The sequence below is a fragment of the Pseudopodoces humilis genome, chromosome 19, assembly GCF_049639895.1.
Source record: "Pseudopodoces humilis isolate 2021_Gansu_Grassland_sample_001 chromosome 19, ASM4963989v1, whole genome shotgun sequence".
In the NCBI taxonomy this organism is placed as follows: Eukaryota; Metazoa; Chordata; class Aves; order Passeriformes; family Paridae; genus Pseudopodoces; species Pseudopodoces humilis.
Window position 1 is genome coordinate 2,561,488 of NC_142218.1, and position 18,564 is coordinate 2,580,051.

Consider the following 18,564-nt stretch of genomic DNA (forward strand, 5'->3'; position numbering starts at 1 on the left):
ACACAGGGATGCCCTCTGCAATTTCTCTCTCACATCTCAGCAACACCTTGGCCTGGCAAATTAAACTGCCTGATGATTTTGCCTTCAACACAAACTGGTTGCTACAAGAGGAAGACCCTTGTTTGGTACATGCTGAGCTCAGGGAATCTGGATCCAAACCTCCCCTCCATGAGGGGGCTGTGCTGCATGAAGGAATAATTGCTGTCCAAACCCAGAGCCCACACACTGCTGCCTCAGCACAAAGCCTTTACACACAGGGCTGGAGGATAAGGAGTGCTGCTGGAAAAGGGGACACTTTTATGTGAGAGGGGAGGAAGTTCCAGCTCTTCAAGCCTGCATTCATCATCCACAAAAACATCCCCAGTCCCTCTTTCTGACCCCTGCCATGAAACAAATTTGGATATCTTTAAATAAAAAAAAAATCCCAACAAACTTTTAAATAAAATACTTCACTTTTGTTAAAAAAAATCTTTAAATAAAAAATAAGTTTGGAAAAAAGCAGTACTCACATGAGAGCAGATTCCACTTCTGGTCTTAAAGACAGAAGGATGAAGAGCCAGGAGCAGAGCTTTTCTTCTCAAAGTCCCACAAGCACCTGCTCCATCAGCCCAACCCACAGCATTGCCTGGCCAGGCTGAAGGCATTGGGCTGCCCAGCCTCTTCCAAAGGGAGCTGGAAGAGCTCTGAACTCCCCAGAAACCCCAGAGGGGAGAGGGCAGCAAGGATTTCACCCAGAGCCCGGTGCCTCCCTGGGCAGCTGCTCCCACACCTTCCATCCCACCAAACAAACTCGCTCCAGGCAGCAGCAAATAAACACAGGAGGAGAATTTGGCCTTGGAGGAGCAGTGCCAAGGGATGCCAAGGCTCTGACAGCTCCCCCAAGAACAGGGCAGTGCCAGCAGGGCACACAGTTACCTCTGGGGAGAGAGAAGGAAATAAGACTTCCCAGGACATCAGCAGGGCTCACAGCTGTGATCCTTCCTGTACCACTGGCTGCTGTTCCTGCATCCCTGAGCCCACAGTGCAATTCCATCAAGGAAGAGGTGGGAAGAGGACAGTTCACACCCACTGCTCCCAGGCTTTGTCCAAGAGAGACCAGAGATTTTGTATGCAGCAGTTTTATTTTAAGCAGTTATGACCCAGTACAAGCAGCTTTCAGGATGACAATTCTTTACACTTTCCGAGGGTTTAATGCCAACAGCAAATATTGTTTTATCCTTCACATGGGGGTGCTGGAGGTTTCCAGATGCCCAGCTCCTGCTGCCTCTTCCTCCTGGGAAGACTGATCCTCCTCCTCCCCTCTGGGGGAGAAGGGTCCCACCAGCCAGGACAGAGGAGTGTTGTTCTTCAGGTAATGCAGCAGCTCCTCCATGTACTCCTGGATCACAGCCAGCTCCCTCTGGCTCTGGCTCAAGACACCGCTGGACAAATCCTGGAAGGAGTTTGCCAGTGAGAAGGCAGCATGCAGCTCCTTGGTGGCACCAGGAGCCCGTTTCAGCTTGTCCTGCAGGCTGCAGGGAAGGCCCTGCACTGCTGCCACCACCCCACAGCAGGTGAGGTGCAGCTGCTGCGTGACCCTGCGTGCCATCAGCAGGGTCAGACTCTCCAGCTCCTGGGAGGAGACAGGAAGGACACGATCAGGAATGAGTTATTTAAAAGTTAAAATGCAGGGGATGCCCAGAGCCCTTTACCTCCCTCCCCAGGAAGGTACCTCTGGCTCCACAGAGCTTTCATCTCCACTCTCTTTGAGATACTTCCTACTCCAGTCCAGCCACATCTGGTGTAGTTTCTCCTGTCCCTCCTGAAGCTTTTGATTAAATCCTTGCTTAAATGCCTCAATCTGTGGCAGGGGAAGATCAGAGTGCCAGGACAGACAGATCAGCTGGGGAACCACAAAGCTCCTCAGCACAGCAATGAAGCTGAGACAAGACCAGGGCTTTGGTCCCATCCTTCCAGGGGCTGGGCTCTACCTACCAGCTCGAGGATGCAGCGGAGCTGTGCCAGGGCCCCCTGCATGCCCTGCCAGACCTGCTGGATCCTGGCTGTGGCGTGCAGGTGGGCAAAGAAGCGAAGTTCCTCCGAGAGAGAGCCCAGGCGCACAAAATACCTCCTCTGCTCCCGCTGCTGCTCCAGGGGCAGCGCCTCTGTGCCCTCCTCACACACTGCCAGCTGGGCTGGGGACAGAGACAGGGCCTGAGGCACAGATGGCACAGCAACAGGCCCAGGAGATCCCAGACTGGCAGCCAGGTACCCCCCAGTGAGGCCCTGGCACAGGGTGCCCAGAGCAGCTGGGGCTGCCCCTGCATCCCTGACAGTGTCCAAGGCCAGGCTGGACGGGGCTGGGAGCAGCCTTGGCTGGTGAAAGGTGTCCCTGCCCAAGGTGAGAAGCCCAAAATGAGCTTTAAGGTGCCTTCCACCACAAACCATTCTGGGATTCTCTTCTTCCCATTAGGCCCACTCCAGAGTAGCAGGGTGATGAATGGGGCTGACCATGCCCAATAGTTCCCACTTCCACAGGCATATCCCCCGTTCCTTACCTAGCTCCTCGTTTCCAATAGGGAGGGAGTCACCTTTGTCTCTGCCCAGCACAGCCTCTGCTCCACACACACCCGCTCCAGGCTCCAGAACCAGCCCAGTCACAGCAGGTCCTGCAGCCCCCTCACTGCTCTGCACAGCCTCCCTGCTGACATCCAGGGCCTGCAGCACTTTGCTGCTCACAGCCTCCTTCACCTCAGCCACTCTGGATGACACCAGCTCCTTTGTGCCAGAGAGGATCTGGGGAACAGGAAGAATGGCAGATATTAGAGTGGGTTCTGAAATTCTGAACTGCACCAAGAGGACAAACAGCACAGTCAGTTGTTTACTCTGCTAGGAGCTCGCATCACACACTCAGGTGTGTGAGCCTGCATCACTCCCTAGCTGAGAAATCCCACAAGAGCCAGGCCCCTCTGCCTGCCAGGGACAGCACAGCCTTTAATTCTTACCTGCTCCACCGGCTTTTGAAGGAGTGGCAGCTTCTCCCCCAGCTTATCCAAACCCTTGGAAGCATACTCGCTCACTGCAGCAACTGAAGAGAGAACCAAAAACGTGTCAAAATGTGGTTTTCTGCAATTTCACCTCAAGTTCTACCTCGCAAAAATCAGTTTTAGGAAAGCCAGCATCACAGTCAATGCCTGACTCTCCATCTCACTGCTGGGATTGGGGCCCAGCTGTAGCCTCATTTATAAGCCAGGAGTTGTCCTTTCACTGTGGCAATGGAAAGGTGCATTTCCTCACCCCAGGACTCCTCCCAGGTGCAGAAGGAGCAGGAGAGTCCCTCCCATGGCCTTCCCCAGGGATTTACCGTGGGGCTCCAGGGTGGCCAGCACTGGCTGCACGCAGCTGGCCGTGGCCTCGCTCACGCTCTGCACTCCCTTCTCTGCAGCATCGCACACAGACCTCACATAGGGGTGGCTCTCCTTGCTGGAGGCATAAGCTGCAGAAACCACATCACAGGCAGAGCCCACCAGGCTCAGATTGGCCACCTCCTTCACCACAGCCTGGAAGAGCAAAGGAAAGTGCAGCCATGAAGCTCCAAACACGGAGCAGTTCTGCCCTGAAACTCCCTGTTTGGGAGGAATTGTCACCAAATCACCTGGCCCACCTCAGGGCGAAACTCTTGCCTTGCTCACACACTTAATTAAATCCATAACTCAGCTGTGACACAAGCTGGGGAGCTTTGCCATTAATGATGGTCCACCCCAGGAAAATGTTCCTCTAGCACAAAGAGCAAGCAAGTTTGGGGGCAACCTCAGCTATTCTGCCACACATCCATCTCCACTTCATCTGGAATGGTTCTCTGACAAGCCAACATGACAAGAAAAGCTCCACCAGCCAGGACTGAGCAGGTTTTAAGTTGACAGACGTCACCCTTGCCTGCAAGGATGCTGCTGGTCCCAGAGCAGAGCAAGAGCAGCAGGTCTCAGGGAGGCTGAGACATTGGAGTCTTTCCCTGGGAGCACTGCTTGCCAGGAGCCAGGGCCTTGAGTTAGAGACTTTCCTAGCCAAGAACCAGGGAATTTTGCTGAGTCTAAGAGGTTACAGGGCCTTTAGGTCCACATCTTTATCTGGGTTGTCACCCAGAAGCTGCAGGGCACAGCCTGACCAGAGGAAACTCCCATTTTTGGGGCTCAGCTCCCCTCAGCCACAGCAGGACCACCTCCTCACATCCCACAGGGACCACCAACCTCCTGCTCCTCCTCCTCCTCTGGGGAGCTCTGGGCCACCTCCTCCTTGTCGGGCACAGCAGAGGCCATGGCAGCTGGAATGCAAGGAACACCGAGGCTTTAGGGAAAGAGTTCCCCTTCCAAAGGGACACTCTGAAGTCATGAAAGAGAGAAGTTCCTTTACTGCCTGTTCAGGGGAAACCCCAAAATGGCCTCATAGAAGGGGCTCTGTGCCTCTTGCAAATCTACCTGGTTTCAAGTTTAAGTTCCAGGTGGTTTGTGATAATCAAAGGAACAAGGAGAACATTCTTTCCTCACCCTAGAGGCCAAACATTATTAACATATTTAGGAGAAGCACAGGGTACTTCCTTCCTCTGATTCCTTAGGATTTCAGCTTTTATATTTTCCATCTATTTGTAACCCTGCAGTTCTCAGTGTATAACTCTAAACTCCACACACACTGGGAGCTGCTGCTTTCCCAGTTTGGGCAGACACAACAATTCCTCTCCAGGCCTGGCAGTCAAGGACACCTCACTGCCTCAGGCCCTGAGAGATGGAAACAAAAGCAAGTTGAGGGAGCAAACTTGGGGAAAATGACTTCATTACCTGATGCTGTAATTAGAATATTAACCCCCAATATGCAAATGAACCAAACTTATAAAAGTGTGAAACCCTGTGACCCCTGGTCCATTTTGGGTGCAGTCCCTGGCGGGCTTTGTCTGCCAGAAATGCACCTGGAGGCCCTTAAATATACAGAACTGCTTTTTCACTCTCTTAACTTCACCCAGCCTCTGTTTTTGGAGGCACAGAAAAGGCATCACCTCCCTACCAAGGCTTTAAGAAATTCTTGACTAAAAGAAACAACAACAGCAGAACTGGGAGAAAACAGAGTTCAGGGGGCTGCTATAACACCCCAACATGTGACTATTCCAGAACAGTACCTTTTTTTACCTGTTGGAGGTGAACAGACCAGCAGCAAGGAAGAACCAGGCACCCACTATACTCCATCAGCCCCTCCTGCCTTTTTATAGTGGCTGGGATGGGGCAGGGCAGGAGCCTCAGGGACTGACAGCTCTGGGGAGCAGCAGGAAGGAGCCCAGCCCTGTCCTGGGCAATTAGAGGGGAATGGGGCTGAAATGGGCCCTGCTGGATCTCGTTAATTCCTCTGGGTTAGGCTGGCACACCTTACCTGGGGGCAGCAGCTTCACTTGGAGATCTTCACTTCATCAGCAGTGACTATGGGAATGTGTGAAAGCAGTTTCCTATTCCTGCATAAATGATATTTAATGATTAATCATGCTCCTGGATTAGGGATGAGCAGTAAGATTTTGGGTTATCCAAAGGCAACTTAATTCCTAAATTTGTCTGAGGTGCCACAATCCTTTGCCAAGTATGTTCAGGGCTCTCTGACCTGTTGTCTACAGCTCCCCTTTTGGATTCTGAATCTCCCTGGATTCTGAACATAGCAAGTAATTGAGTTTTTTTATTTGTTTATTAAAATGGGTTTTCTGATGGCAGACAGTACCAAAGATCATAATTCCTACACTAAATATATGGCATTATCTGTGCTTTCTCAGGCACATCTAATGGTAAACTCACTGTTAGAAAAAGGAAAAAAAACACTTTGGAATGGCCTGGCTGCACAAAGATCACAGTCTCAAGCAGTTTTCTATGTGCTGAGCCTGGCTGATCGTGGGGCTGCCAAAGAAACCTGTTTTGATGGCCATGGAGCTGCTGCAAGCTCGCTGCTGGAGGCTCACCCAGGAAATCTGGGGGTTCTGACACACTGTCTGTTATCAGAGCTCGCTATCCCCATGGCAGAGGCCAGGAGAGTGATCAGTGAAATGTTTCTATGTGTTCCCTGGGGTCTGTGCTACAAGAGAGGAGAAAACCCCTGCAAGCACCTCCTGTCCTCCAGACAAGCCCTGGAGCAGTGCTGAGGCCCTGGAGGAGGATCCACCAGCCCTGGAGGGGGGAGCAGAGGTTGTTCTTTGCCTCGAGGTTCATCTTTCTGCTTTAGGCTGTGACAGCAGCAACCCTGGAAGGTGTCACCCCCTCTGCACAGAGCTCCCACAGCTCAGTCTCACTGCTCCTGGAAGGCTTTGCATGAGCAAGCTCAGAGTGCTTGTCACCTCATACAGGGACAAAAAGGTGGCCTGAGATGTCCAGGCAGTCCCCTCTGCCTGCAGCAGTAACAGCCTTGAGTTTCACCAGGAGGGGTTTAGGGTGGATATTGGGAAAAAATTCCTCACCCAAAGGGTGGTCAGGCATTAGAAGAGCTGCCCAGGGCACTGGTGGCTTCACCATCCCTGGAAACGCACAAAAAACCTGTGAGTGTGGGGCCTGGGGACATGGTTTGGTGACAGAGCTGGGGGAATGGTTGGACTCCATGATTTAAGTGCCTTTTCCAACCTTAATAATTCCATGATCCCATGATTCTGATTCCATCTTCTGAGGATGTTTACATGGGAAATTGGACTTTCAACCTGCTGAAATGGGAGCTACCATATTCTAGAGGATGAGCTTCCTCTGGCTCATCAGCACAGCACAAGCCAGGCCCCGAGGCTGCCAGAGCTCCAGGAGTGTTTGGACAATGCTCTCAGGGATGTTCAGGGTGGGGTTGTTGGGGTGTCTGTGCAGGAGCTGGACTCCATGATCCTTGTGGGTCCCTTCCAGCTGAGGATATTCCATGACCCTATGAAAGAATGGGAAGAGGCCAAAACAGGCTTTGGCTGTACTTTTTCCCCATAATCCAGACGATTTCAGCTGAGTTCTCAGTGTTACAGGTTGGTTCTCACCTGCAGCCACAGCCTCCTCAGGGGATGCCTGTGTGTGTGTGTGTGGCTGGGGTGTCTCTCTCCGCCTGTTTTGGAGGAAAGACACCCCCAAGGCAGGGAATGAGAGGTGCTGTGGTGCTGGAAGGGCACCAGCTGTGTGTAAATCCTGCAATTTGGATTCCAGGATGGATGGAGGTGACTCCAGCAGGTCCTGGCAGCTGTTGGTGCTGGAGAGGTCGGTGAGCACCAGCTCGGTGGGTCCAGAGGTGCCAGGCTGGGAATTAACCACCCTTCCTGTGCTGATGGCTGCTCGGGTGTCTGAAGCCCACAGAGCTCCTGTGGGCACAGCCTGTGGATGCTGTATCCATGACAACAGCTCCTTCCATCCACCCTCAGCCAGCTGACAGCAACTGAAGTGTCCATCCCAGTGCTGGTGATGGGAATGGGAGGGCTGGAGCACTGGGCTGGGCTTCAGGACTGTGGGACTGAGTCTGCAGCCCTGCCAGCTGCCTGTGGGTGACTTTGTCTGAGGCTGCTGGGGTTTGTGTCTCAGCTTTAAAATGGTGTCCACGATTGTGACCTATTTCCACAACAGGATTTGGGATCAGCTGATGCAAAGTGCCAGGGGAGAGCTGGGGTCACTGCTAATAAACTCCACACTCACCACTAGGAAAGCACATCCTGCTCGAGTCACAGCCCCTCAGCCAGGGAAATAAGAGTTTCCCAGAGCAGATCTGGCCAGCACAAGTTGCCAAATCCTTGGATTTGCTCCCCTCCGGGAGGAGGAGGCACAGCCAGTCTCTGAAGTGGCAGAGTTCTCGTGCATCACCAGTCCAGGTGAGAGCAGAGCTGCCAAGGGTCAGGCTGGGCTCTGCTCTCCAGCCCATCCTGCTCCTCCTCCAGATAGGAAACACATCCAGCAAGGGCATGGAACCTTCTGGAGTGGCTCCAGACAGGCACTGAGGTGATCAGATGGATGGAACAGCTCTGCTGTGAGGAAAGGCTGAGGGAGTTGGGGTTGTTCAGCCTGGAAAAGAGAAAGCTCTGGGGTGATCTAATCACAGCCTTGCAGTGCCTGAAGGAGTCAACAGGAAAGATGGAGAGAAACTATTGACAAGGGCCTGGAGTGACAGGACAAGGGGGAACAGCTTCAAACTGAAAGGGAGGTGGTTTGGACTGGGTATTGGGAAGAAATTGTTCCCTGGCAGGGTGAGCAGGCCCTGGCACAGGGTGCCCAGAGCAGCTGTGGCTGCCCCTGGATCCCTGGCAGTGTCCAAGACCAGGCTGGACAGGGCTTGGAGCAGCCTGGGACAGTGGGAGGTGTCCCTGCCATGGCAGGGGTGGCACTGGATGGGATTTAAGGTCCTTCCAACCCATTCTGTGATGATTCTATGATGAAATTGGTGCCTGTCCCCCCAGAAGGTGCCTTCCACCAGCACCTCCTGTATCCAGACCAGTTGGCTGGACCAGGCTATCCAAGCAGGCTGGACTGCTGGACAAGTTCTGGCTGCAGCAGGCAAAGTGGAGACCCAGAGGAGACCATCCACACCCCTCCAAGAGCATCTTTAGAGAATGGTACTGGGCTCAGTATTGGAATTGGAGGATTGGCATGGTCCACGTGCACAGAGGGAGTCACAAAGCAGAAGAGGAGCTCTGGGTGCCCCTCTGCCCCACAACACACTTGCTTAGAGTGCCCTGGCCTCTTTCAGACATCTCCATATCATGCCATCAGCAGGTGGCATATATTTGAAGAGGGTGACCAGCAAACTGTCATAAACAGCCCTCAGAAATATTATTCGAAGTCCTTTCCATAAAAAGAAACTGGAGCTTGATATATGTGCAGAGCACAAAGAATGGGCTCCAGCAGCACATTTTGAAAATCACTGCTTTAGGCAATCTCCTTAGCAGCTTGTTAGATGTTTTATAAGTGTCCTTCCCAGCTCCAAAAGAAATAATACCACTAATGATTGTGTCAGATACAAAATAATTTCACAGCCTTTTTTTGTCTGCAAGCTTTCCAATTTCAATAAATCACGTGCCCTTCTGTGCAGCTGAAGGAATCCAAATCCAAGGAGCGGGCAGCTTGGCTGGGAAAGAAAATAAAACTAGGAAGGACACTGGGGCCATTTTTTTGCTGTATTAATTGCAGCAATACTTTCTCGGCCTTAGCAGGGCAGGCCGTGCTGAGCTGCGATTCCTGCTCTGCTCAGCACGGCTGAGCACACCCAGGATCCCACAGGGAAGGGATTAAACATGGAGAGGGATAATGAGGGAATCTGCACACCCCTGCAGGGCTCACTGGTTTGCAGAGGGGACTGGTGTCCCTGAGAGGGCTGGGGGACATCCCAGCTCCTGGGAAGGAGTGGGAGCTGTGCCGTGACAGATCTGTCACATCCCAGGATCTGCATGGCTGAGGAGTTTTGACCAGGGAGCTGTGGGGACCTTGAAGCTCCCTGCAAATCCCCCAGTGCTCCAGAGATTGTCCTTGTGGACACAGCCCCACCTGAGGGGCAGCATCAACCCACCAGGAAAAGCTTTCCTGGCAGTGACATCCCCGGGGACAGCAGGGATGAGGCAGGGCAGGAAGGACATGAGTAAAGCCTTTGCGCTTTACCTCTTGGATTTAAAGATGGAATATTGTACAGGGGAAGTAGAAAACTCATTTCACACCTCCCTTGAATCATAAAATCTATGAATGGTTTGGGCTGGAAGGAAACCTTAAAGCTCATCTTATTCCAGCTTCCCTAAAAGGGCACCTTCCACTATCCCAGGGTTCTCCAATCCCGGTCCAAACTGGCCTTGGACTCTTGCAGGGATGGGGAAATGCTGAATAATTACAACCCAGGCCACAGTTATTTTAAATACCCAGAAACAATCACTAAAAATTTGTATTTCTTCCAGGTTTTTGAGACTCCCTGTTGAATTTTCACTGGGAGTTATGGGGGAAAGGGCCCAGAAAAGAATTGTTTACAAACATAAATAAAATGAGATGCATTGAAAAGAGCAGAGGATGGTGCCTCTCCAGGGCCCAGGGCAGCTCCAGACCATGAATAAATAACATGCACTGCTAGACCACCCTTCCTGTGGTGACTGCATGCACCAACTCCTGTTCTGAACAGCAGCAAAAACCTCTCCAGGCTCTTGCAGAAGGTGGGGTAAGGCCAGAAGTTCTCTGGCATCAAGGCCTGATGCTGCAGAGGCTGTGGAGCACTTGAGGAGGATCTCAGTCCTGTGTGTCCCCACGCTGTCCCATCCTGGGGCCCTGCAGCATCTTTAATCTCACGACTGATTCCAGCTCCTGGCTGAGCTTCCCCTGGGATTTGGACACTCCCCACCCAATCCTCAGTGGCTGCTGCACTCCCAGCTCACACAGCGATGTCTCCAGCACTTAGGATGCTTCCCCTGCCTGTCTCTTAGCCAGCTGCCTATTTTTAAACATTTTGTAAGAATTTAATTACCTTTGAAACCTTTTTTGTGCTCTCTAAGATCTGGTTGAAATTTAGTAATGGATGCAGAAAGCACAATTTTAGCACCCAAAGGAGACAGTTACTCTGCAGTGTGAAATAACAATTGATCCAGCTGAGTATCATTTACCCACAGAAATTACAATTTTTCCTTTTTAGCTGACATCATGATAGAGTTTTGACAAATTTATTCCAGTCCTGCATGACCCCTCATTTCCCACCGAAATTTCTGGAGTGCCTGCCACCACAAGGGAGATGATCCCACTGAGGGAACCTCTCTCTGGGCGGAACAGCAGCCTCAGCTCATCATCTACAAAATAAAAAATATAACTCAAATGAGGAGGAAAAGCTCAGAAAGCACATTATTAACTGAGGGGTCTTTTGTGTGTGTGGATATTTACATTTTTAATTGTAAAAGCTGTCCCTGAACTCCTGGGCTTTGCCCCAGAGGCGAGTGGGTAACTCAGGTGTGATGATCTTCACCTCCCACCCGTGTGTTTCCAACTGCTTTGGGTTGGGGTCTTCTCTCGCTTATTCCCCTGGGCACAAGTCATGCTAAACCCCCATAAAATCCCTGTTCCCTTCATCCCTGCTCACTGCCATGGCTCATAGGCCATGGAGAGTGTGGGATGCTTCTTCCAGGCAGAAGAGACTCCCAGGAACTGCAGGAGATGGATAAGAATGGTTGGGGCATTTGGATGTTTTGAATCCTCCTGTTTATTGTCCTTTTTTTTTGACAATCACCTGACCATTATTGTCTGAATTGTACCTCTGGCTGATCCCAAAGGGAAACCTCTTTTCCTCACGGCTTGAGGCTTTCATGGGAGGGTGAGGATGAAATGTAGAGCCCTGGAAACATCATTCCACAGGGGACAATCTGTGCCATGCCCCTTGGCAGGGAGAGACCAGGGATGGGAGTCACTGATTGTGTGGGTCCCAATGAAGGTTTCCAGTGGAATTCCAGCTCCCAACCCAAACCCCGAGGCTCGGAATGCCCACAGAACCTCGGGATGTGCTGCCACCGTTGAAGTGCAGCTGGGAGATTCATTTCCCCACGGTTCAATTTGAAATTTAATGACATCAGGGTCAGGATGGGTCACAGCCATTCCCTGTGCCCTTGGCTGGAACTCCAGTGCCAGGCATTCCTTGCTGGATCCCAGGAAGTTTTTGGGAATGTGGTGGGGATGGAAGCAGCAGCCTGTGCACCAGCTCAGCTATTCTGCATTTGAATTTCAGACCTGGCGGCCTGAGGGCTAAAACAGCTTTAATGCTTGGTTCTGCAAATAAACATCCAATCTTACATGGCTACACGATGGCAGGCAGCCGAGATAACTTATAAATGTAGGAATATTATGGGATAACCCCGCTGCAATCAGAGGTGACTTGCCTGTAACACTCACATATTGCTTCCCCATTTCCCAGCAGCTTTTTCATTGCCTTTTTTTAGTGGTTTGGATTTTTGAGGGCAGAAGTCACAGATGTTAGAGCTGACTTTAGAGTGATGCCTTCAGCTCCAAAGGGGGATTTTCCAGCAGCCCCATTTCCAAGCTGGTGCTGCCCTGGCTTTGTGGCAGGATGCTCTGGGAGGAGAACGTGCATTTCTGTAAATCTTTCTGAGGCCCTGGAGGCTCAGAGCTCCTGGCAGTGGTGAGCCATGGCCTGGAGCTCCTCTCCCTGTTCACTGGGATCAATGGGACTGCAGACTTTTCCAGAAATCCCTGTGTTCCATGGAGCTGGGGCTCACAGCCCACGAGCTGCTGGGGTTTTATCCCAGTGGTGCTCTCAAGGAGCCTTTGTTTGCGTTTTTATCCGAGCAGTGGGATAGGGCTGCCCTACTTTGCCTCCCATAAAAATAGCCCTGAAATAAGGTTTGATCTTTTTCCAGCCACAGAAATAATTGTGAGCTGTTTGCTTCCATGCTCTTCCCAGTCAGTTGCTGGAGCTATTTAAAAATTATTCTTTCAGTGCCTTTTTCTTTTTTCTGATGGGGTCACTGTGATTGCTGGTAAATCTCTACACTTGTCAAAACACCTTTTTTTCCCTCTAACAGAACATTTTGTATTCGATGTTGCAGCATTAGTGTATTTTAATATGTATCCCTTTCTTTTGCCATTCTCTAAAGTAGTCGGAAGATGCAATTTTCAAATCTTTTATTGTACAGCCTTTTATCAAACTGTCTCTATAGCTGCTGCTTTTTTTTTGAAATCAGATTTCTCTCTGATAGGATCAGATCTGAAATCATTTGTTACATTCCTTGCATTTCTCATTTCTAAAGCCAGGCATTGCTTTTTTACACAGTTTCTGTGGGGCTTTTTTGAGCCTTTTGTACTTCTTCTCTCCCCTTTTAATATCGATTCTAATGTTTGTCAGACTATTTTATTTCTGCCTTCTTTGTTCTCTGCTTTTTTGATCTTTCCTGTTGGTGCTTCCCTATGAGTTTTATAACTAAATTTCTTTAATTTCCACTTGATGTTCTTTCTTAAAGTACTGTTGATATGGAAGAAAAGCAGAAGAAACGTGATATATTTTCTGCTGCTTTGAGAGTCTAAGAAGAGATGGAACAAACCACACACTCCAGCTCCTCATAAATCCTACAGATTCCTTGTAATGGGAAGAGAATGTGTCTGAAAAATGTGAGTGACATCCAGGGAACATCATCAAGGTGTGGATCCAGTCAAGCCAAATTTGAAACATAAATTGCTTTACAAAGTGGATCTCTGTTTCAGGAATCAAGAATCATGGAATACCCTGAGCTGGAAGGAACAAAAAAAATCCAGTCCAAGCCCTGGCCCTGCACAGACACTCCAACAATCCCACCCTGTGCATTCCTGAGAGCAAAAGGAGGAGAACTGGAGAGACTTCCAGCAGATTCTGAAGTATGGTGTACTTAGACCTGGGTAGAGATGGATCTCTTCACTCCCTTCCCAGGAGAATTCAGGAGAGGGATTTGTCACACAGCAGGCTGAAAGTCCAACTCCAATAATAGAGTCTCTGAAGAGTGATGTGAAAAATTAATGAGCAGTTTAGAAAAGCTCAGTATCCAGCTGCTGAGGAAGGCTGGGCTGCCTCATGCTCAGCCTCTGCTCTCTCCATTCCTCATGCTCTGCTTGTTCCTTCCCTTCCTTCCCACCCTCTTTGTTCTGGATCTTTTCTTCGTGTCCCCATGCAGCCCAGCTGGGCTGGGGTGAGCAGAGCAGCCCAGGATCACAGAGGGGCACTCCCAAACCATCATTTAATCCATGAAATCTGTATTTTGCAGCCCTGATGTGGAACTGAGAGTCTGGGCTGTGCTCACACACACAGGACGGGGTGATGCAAAATCCTCCAGGCAGGACAGGGCAGGCAGCAAGCAGAGAAATGTCAGGACACTGTTCTGATTTTAGTGCAAAATGAGCTGGTTTTTGAGCTGTTGCTCAAAAAGTGAGCTGTTTGCTGATAAATCCAGCCAGGGGTGGCAGTGCATGGCAGGGAGCTCAGGCAGTCCCAGCCACACCGAGGTGTCAGGCTGGGGACATCGGGGAGAGCTGACAGAGGAGGTGACAGCCTGGGAATGCCCTGGAAGGACAGGGATGGCATGTGCTCACTCTGGAGTAGCAAGGCAAAAAGAGCTGCTCTCCTTGCAGTAATTCCAGCCAGGAAAGGCATGGAATATTTTTCTTTTTTTTTTCCAAAATGCTGAACTTCCCCATCCCTCAGCAGCGTCTCCCCAGAGCCCCCTTGGCTCGAGAGCTTCTCATTTTAAACCATCCTCTCCTCCGTGTTAAGGGGAAAGTCCCAGGGCTCCCAAAGGAAAAACCTCAATAGAAATACAACCTTTTAAAAGGGCTGTTTTCTGTGTGAGGAAACCAAACCAGCCACAGAGAAATTGTTCCCTGAGGAGCTGGAACATCCCGAGTCCTTCCCTGCGTGTTTCCTAGAATGAACCCTTGCTGCTGATCAGGCACAGCCTCCATCCATTCCCTGCTTCCTCACTCAAGAGCCTGCTTTAAAAAAGATATAACTCAGCTGCTGGGGCTGGAACAAAGGAGGAAGTGACAGGAATATGTCACACTCGGGAATTCTGCTGGAAGATGCCACTTGCAAATGGTCTCTTCTCCCACCCCTTGGCAGGCCTGGCCCTCCCTGAGGACTCATCTGAAAGCAGGAATAAACACTGCACTCAACAGCCCAAGGGAGGAGAGGTTCCCACCACCTTCTCCTGCAACCTCCCCACTCTCTTTAGAGAGAGGAAAAAGAATAAAATAAAAAAAAAAGGATTTTATAAAATTATAAGATGTATTTTTTTTTTTTGCTTAGGAGGGAATTTTTGATTTGGGTTCTCTTGCTGCCTTTGTTTAATTGCAAATAACAAAATGGGGTTTCCTTTAGGAAGCCTGGAGGTGGCACATGCCCCAGCTGTGCCAAATACCCATAAAATTTGGGTTTTACCAGAGGTTCCAGTGCCCAAACTGATGGGCAGTGAGACACACCCAGAGTCCTGCTAAATCCTCATCCCCATATGAGCCTTTTCATCATCCAGGAATACAGGATTGCAGTTTAAATCACTCTGGGCTGATGAACAGCCCAAAGCCAAAACTGTCCATGTTCTCCTGTCCCAGCCCTGCTGCATCGTGCTCAGAGCAATGATTTACTGAAGTGCAGCTGGCACAGGGCCCCAGCCATGCTCTGAGCCCCAGAAAAACAAATCCTGGCAGAAAACTTATTTCCTTGCAGGCAGAAGAAGCTGGACCAGCAGGAGCTGCTCTGCAAGTCAGGAGCCATTGAGATACCCAGCTTGAGGAAATTAATGCAGAAGGGGGTGCAGAGTTGTTCAGAGAAGGTTTGGTGAAGATAAAACTAAGATAAAAAAGAGATTTTCTACTTCTTTCTACCAAACTTCCAGTGTTTGGTGTGTTTGCAAAGCCCCTGCTTTGGTTGAGTGGCACATGACCATTTTCTCTCTCTCAAGAAGGGGAGCACAGGGGAAAGAGATGCCTGTGTGGCAAATCTTGACATTTCCTGCAAAACAGTGGATTGCCTGAGTGTAAAAATAAACATCATAAACATAAACATAATATTGTAATAGCAAATAGTAAAAATAATAAAAATAAAAATAAAAATTAAAATATAATAATAATATTAATAGTAATAATAACATCAATAATAATAATAATAGCAGGGTGGAGGCAAGGGCTCCCTGCTTCTGCAGCAATGGGAGCACAGGTGGCCAAAACCTGGCTGGCCACAATTTTCTTGAACTTGGAGAACTGGTGAGGACTCTGAAAAGCCTCTCCACTCCAGACCCCTGCAGCCAAAACATCTTTGAGACAGCAAGACAATAAAATTCCCTTTGAAAAGATCAAAGGGCAAAACTCCACTTAAAAATACTCAAAGTATTTTAGGGCATTTTTCTTTTAAATCTTTTTTCTCGCTCAAAACCATTCAGTGAACCTCACCCTGGGCTGTTTCACACCCTAGAAAAGTGGTTTTAGGGCAAACACCCTGCAAATGACAATGTTTCACCCAGCTCTTGTTTTATAGCCAACGAGCATCAAATTTACAGATGCAGGAGGCACAAAGGTGCCTTATCCCAGTGCCAGGAGCTTGGAGCAAGAGGCCTGGGCTGTGCAGTCCCTGCTGTGAGCAGTCCTGAAATGAGTGCAGGTTTCTATGACAGCCCCCAAATGGCAGATCTGGGTCTGTCCATGCACAATCCCATTTTCTGAACCTCCAGCCCTGAATCTCATCGCTCCAGGAGGTTTTGTTATCCACATCCTATCCTGACACTGAAGATCTCAAGGAGATAAGGGCTCAGATGCTGCTGGTATTGGACACCAGCACCATCTGCTCCCCGTCCTCATTCACTCTACATTAAAGACCAGAAAGATCTCATGAAGTCAGAAGAAAGAAAAAACCATGGATATGTCATCTGGGATTCCTGCTGTTTGCTGGTAATTAAGTTTGTCACAATCTTGACAGGGCTGGGAATGATGGAGGGAATCAGAAAGAAAAGGCAGAGGGAGGGAAAATATAATAAGAGTCACTCTGGAGCTTCTTCCTTCTGATTCTCTTGCCAAAGAAAATGATTAAAGGAAATAATGTTATCTCCATAGTGGTTGCTCTCCAGTTCCACTAGAGATAGGAATTCAGCCTAACAATTTGTCAATTTTTTTCTCAAGCTCAGGTAATGTCATTCCAATATTTACTGGGCTGCACACCGGTTCCTGGGGTTTCTGTCAACTCAAACCCAGGCTCTCCCTTTTTGTCTCTCCCTCTTTGTTGTTTTGTCCTAGTTTCAGCCTATCTTTTACTTTGGGAGAGAAAACAAAGCTGAGCCCAGCTCAGCAGCAGTGCCCCAGTGTTGGGCTGAAGGGAACCTCAGAGGAAGGACTTGCCCATCCTCATGTTCCTGCAGGAAAAAGGCATCACTGGAGTTCATTTTCATCTCTTGCTGTGCTCACTGCAGCTCATTTGGGCTGGGAAAAGCTCTCAGATCATCAGACAGTGTGCAAGGATGCAGCAGAGGCAGGAGGTGTTGGCAGAGCTTCTTTTGGGTGCTGAGAGCTGCAGAGCCCAAACCAAGGGGCCACCACAGGCTTTGCCCTGCAGCATCCACAGAGTGCAAGAAGGGCTCTGCTGCTGGGGCTTCTCCAGTGGAGTTTCTAGGCTGGAAAGACACATTTCCAGGGAAAACAGCAGCCTTGGTACCAGGAGTAGAGGATTCAGGAGTGAGGGGGGGGTCATTGGGAAGCAGTTCTGGACTTGGCCTCATCCCTGCTCTGTCACAGCCCAGCTCTGGGGCTGCTGCTGGCACCTCCCTCTCCATGGGATCACTGGGGGGCCTGGAAAGGTTGGCTTCATGGTTGGATTGGATCTTAGAATCTTCTAGATCTTAGGATCTTTCCCAACCTAAAAATTTCTGTGATTTCTCCTTATGTTCCTTTAGTTTCCTGGACCAAATAATAATAATAATTTGCTCCTTACTTGAAAATACAGACCCTACCAAAATAACAGCAGGAAGTTGGAAGTATTCTCAAGGAAACAGGAGGAGAAATTGAGTCCATCTCACCTGTGTCCTCAGAGCAAAACTTTAGAGGCATTTCCTGTGCATTCCCAACTTCATGGCCAGAGTTGGGGCAGGGTTTGGAAAATGTGGGCACCATAGGGCTGCTGCTGTGATGTGCACCTGGTGCTGCCCCACCTCCTCCCAAACTGCTACATCTGCACAGGGTTCTCAGTGTGGACTTTGCAGAGGGCCATGAAAACAGATTTATTTTGGAATATTTTCACTTGCCATTACAGTTAATCACCAGAAGCCAAGGAAAAGGAGTGGAGTTTATGAAAACATCAAGCAGGGAATGTGCCTGCAGGAACCTGACAAATGGGACAGCCACACAGAGAGATGGTTTAGAATAATCCATTTTCATGCCAGCTCCAGTAAAGAGAACAGGGAAAGACTGAGCAGCATCCTTCCTTCTGACAACCTCCAGAGCATAATTGTGGCCCTCATCTGAAACCTTGCAGTGGCTCCTCAGAACATATTTGAAAGACAAGGCACTATATTTTTCAATCTCTGTCTCAAGCAGGAAACTCAAGAGTGTTCCTTCTGCTGTGAAAAAATAAATGTTCCTCTATAAAAGAAGTAAATCAAAATTTTTCAAACCCAGCCTCGACTCTGGCCATGAAGTTGGGAATACACAGAATAATGCCTTCTAAAGTTTCGCTCTGAGGCATTGGTGAGATGGATTCAGTTTCTCCTCCTTTTCCTTGGGAATGCTTTCACTTCCTTCCAGCACCTGCCAGGAAGCAACAGGCTCCTCTGGGATGGGTCTTTGTAGGGTAATGATGGGTTGCCATCATTAGGATGTCAGAGAAGTGGGGAGTGGCCTTTCCTCACTCAGCCTGGGTGTCCCTGCCCCAGTGAAGTGTCCCAACCTCCAATTTACCTGTGATGATGAAGAGAGCAAGGAGGAAGAAAAGATCCCCTTGTAGTGATCCCACCTTTGGCTCTGTGCAGTGTCAGGTGCTCACAGGAGAGCAGATGGTTCAGGCCAACAGGAATTCCTCCACACTTGCACTGCACACACCAGAAATGGATTTTGTGGCCATCCAAACCAATGTGTTTGCTGCATCCTGGCA

The 18,564-nt window shown here is 49.6% G+C and overlaps 1 protein-coding gene and 1 long non-coding RNA gene across 4 annotated transcripts in view; both read right to left on the reverse strand.

The window, feature by feature from the left end:
• The window catches only part of LOC148182795 (uncharacterized), a 114,543-nt gene extending 113,806 nt beyond the window's left edge, over nucleotides 1-737 (reverse strand). For both annotated transcript variants that reach the window (XR_015774170.1, XR_015774169.1), the window contains exon 1: nucleotides 510-737. This is a non-coding gene — a long non-coding RNA (uncharacterized LOC148182795). The remainder of the gene's footprint in view (nucleotides 1-509) is intronic.
• A 365-nt stretch (nucleotides 738-1,102) lies between these two features.
• LOC102114021 (perilipin-3-like) lies at nucleotides 1,103-5,234 on the reverse strand. Of its 2 annotated transcripts, none has more exons than XM_005532952.3 (8): nucleotides 5,147-5,234; nucleotides 4,227-4,300; nucleotides 3,344-3,539; nucleotides 2,985-3,067; nucleotides 2,538-2,775; nucleotides 1,975-2,174; nucleotides 1,712-1,840; nucleotides 1,103-1,612 (listed from the first exon to the last, which is right to left on the reverse strand). In XM_005532952.3, exons 1-8 carry the CDS (start codon nucleotides 5,211-5,213, stop codon nucleotides 1,220-1,222), a joined length of 1,380 nt encoding a protein of 459 aa, XP_005533009.3. In that variant the 5' UTR covers nucleotides 5,214-5,234; the 3' UTR covers nucleotides 1,103-1,219. The 2 variants fall into 2 exon arrangements, with proteins under 2 accessions (XP_005533009.3, XP_087920708.1); XM_088064582.1 differs by having other exon boundaries at nucleotides 5,157-5,221.
• Nucleotides 5,235-18,564: the final 13,330 nt, after the last annotated feature.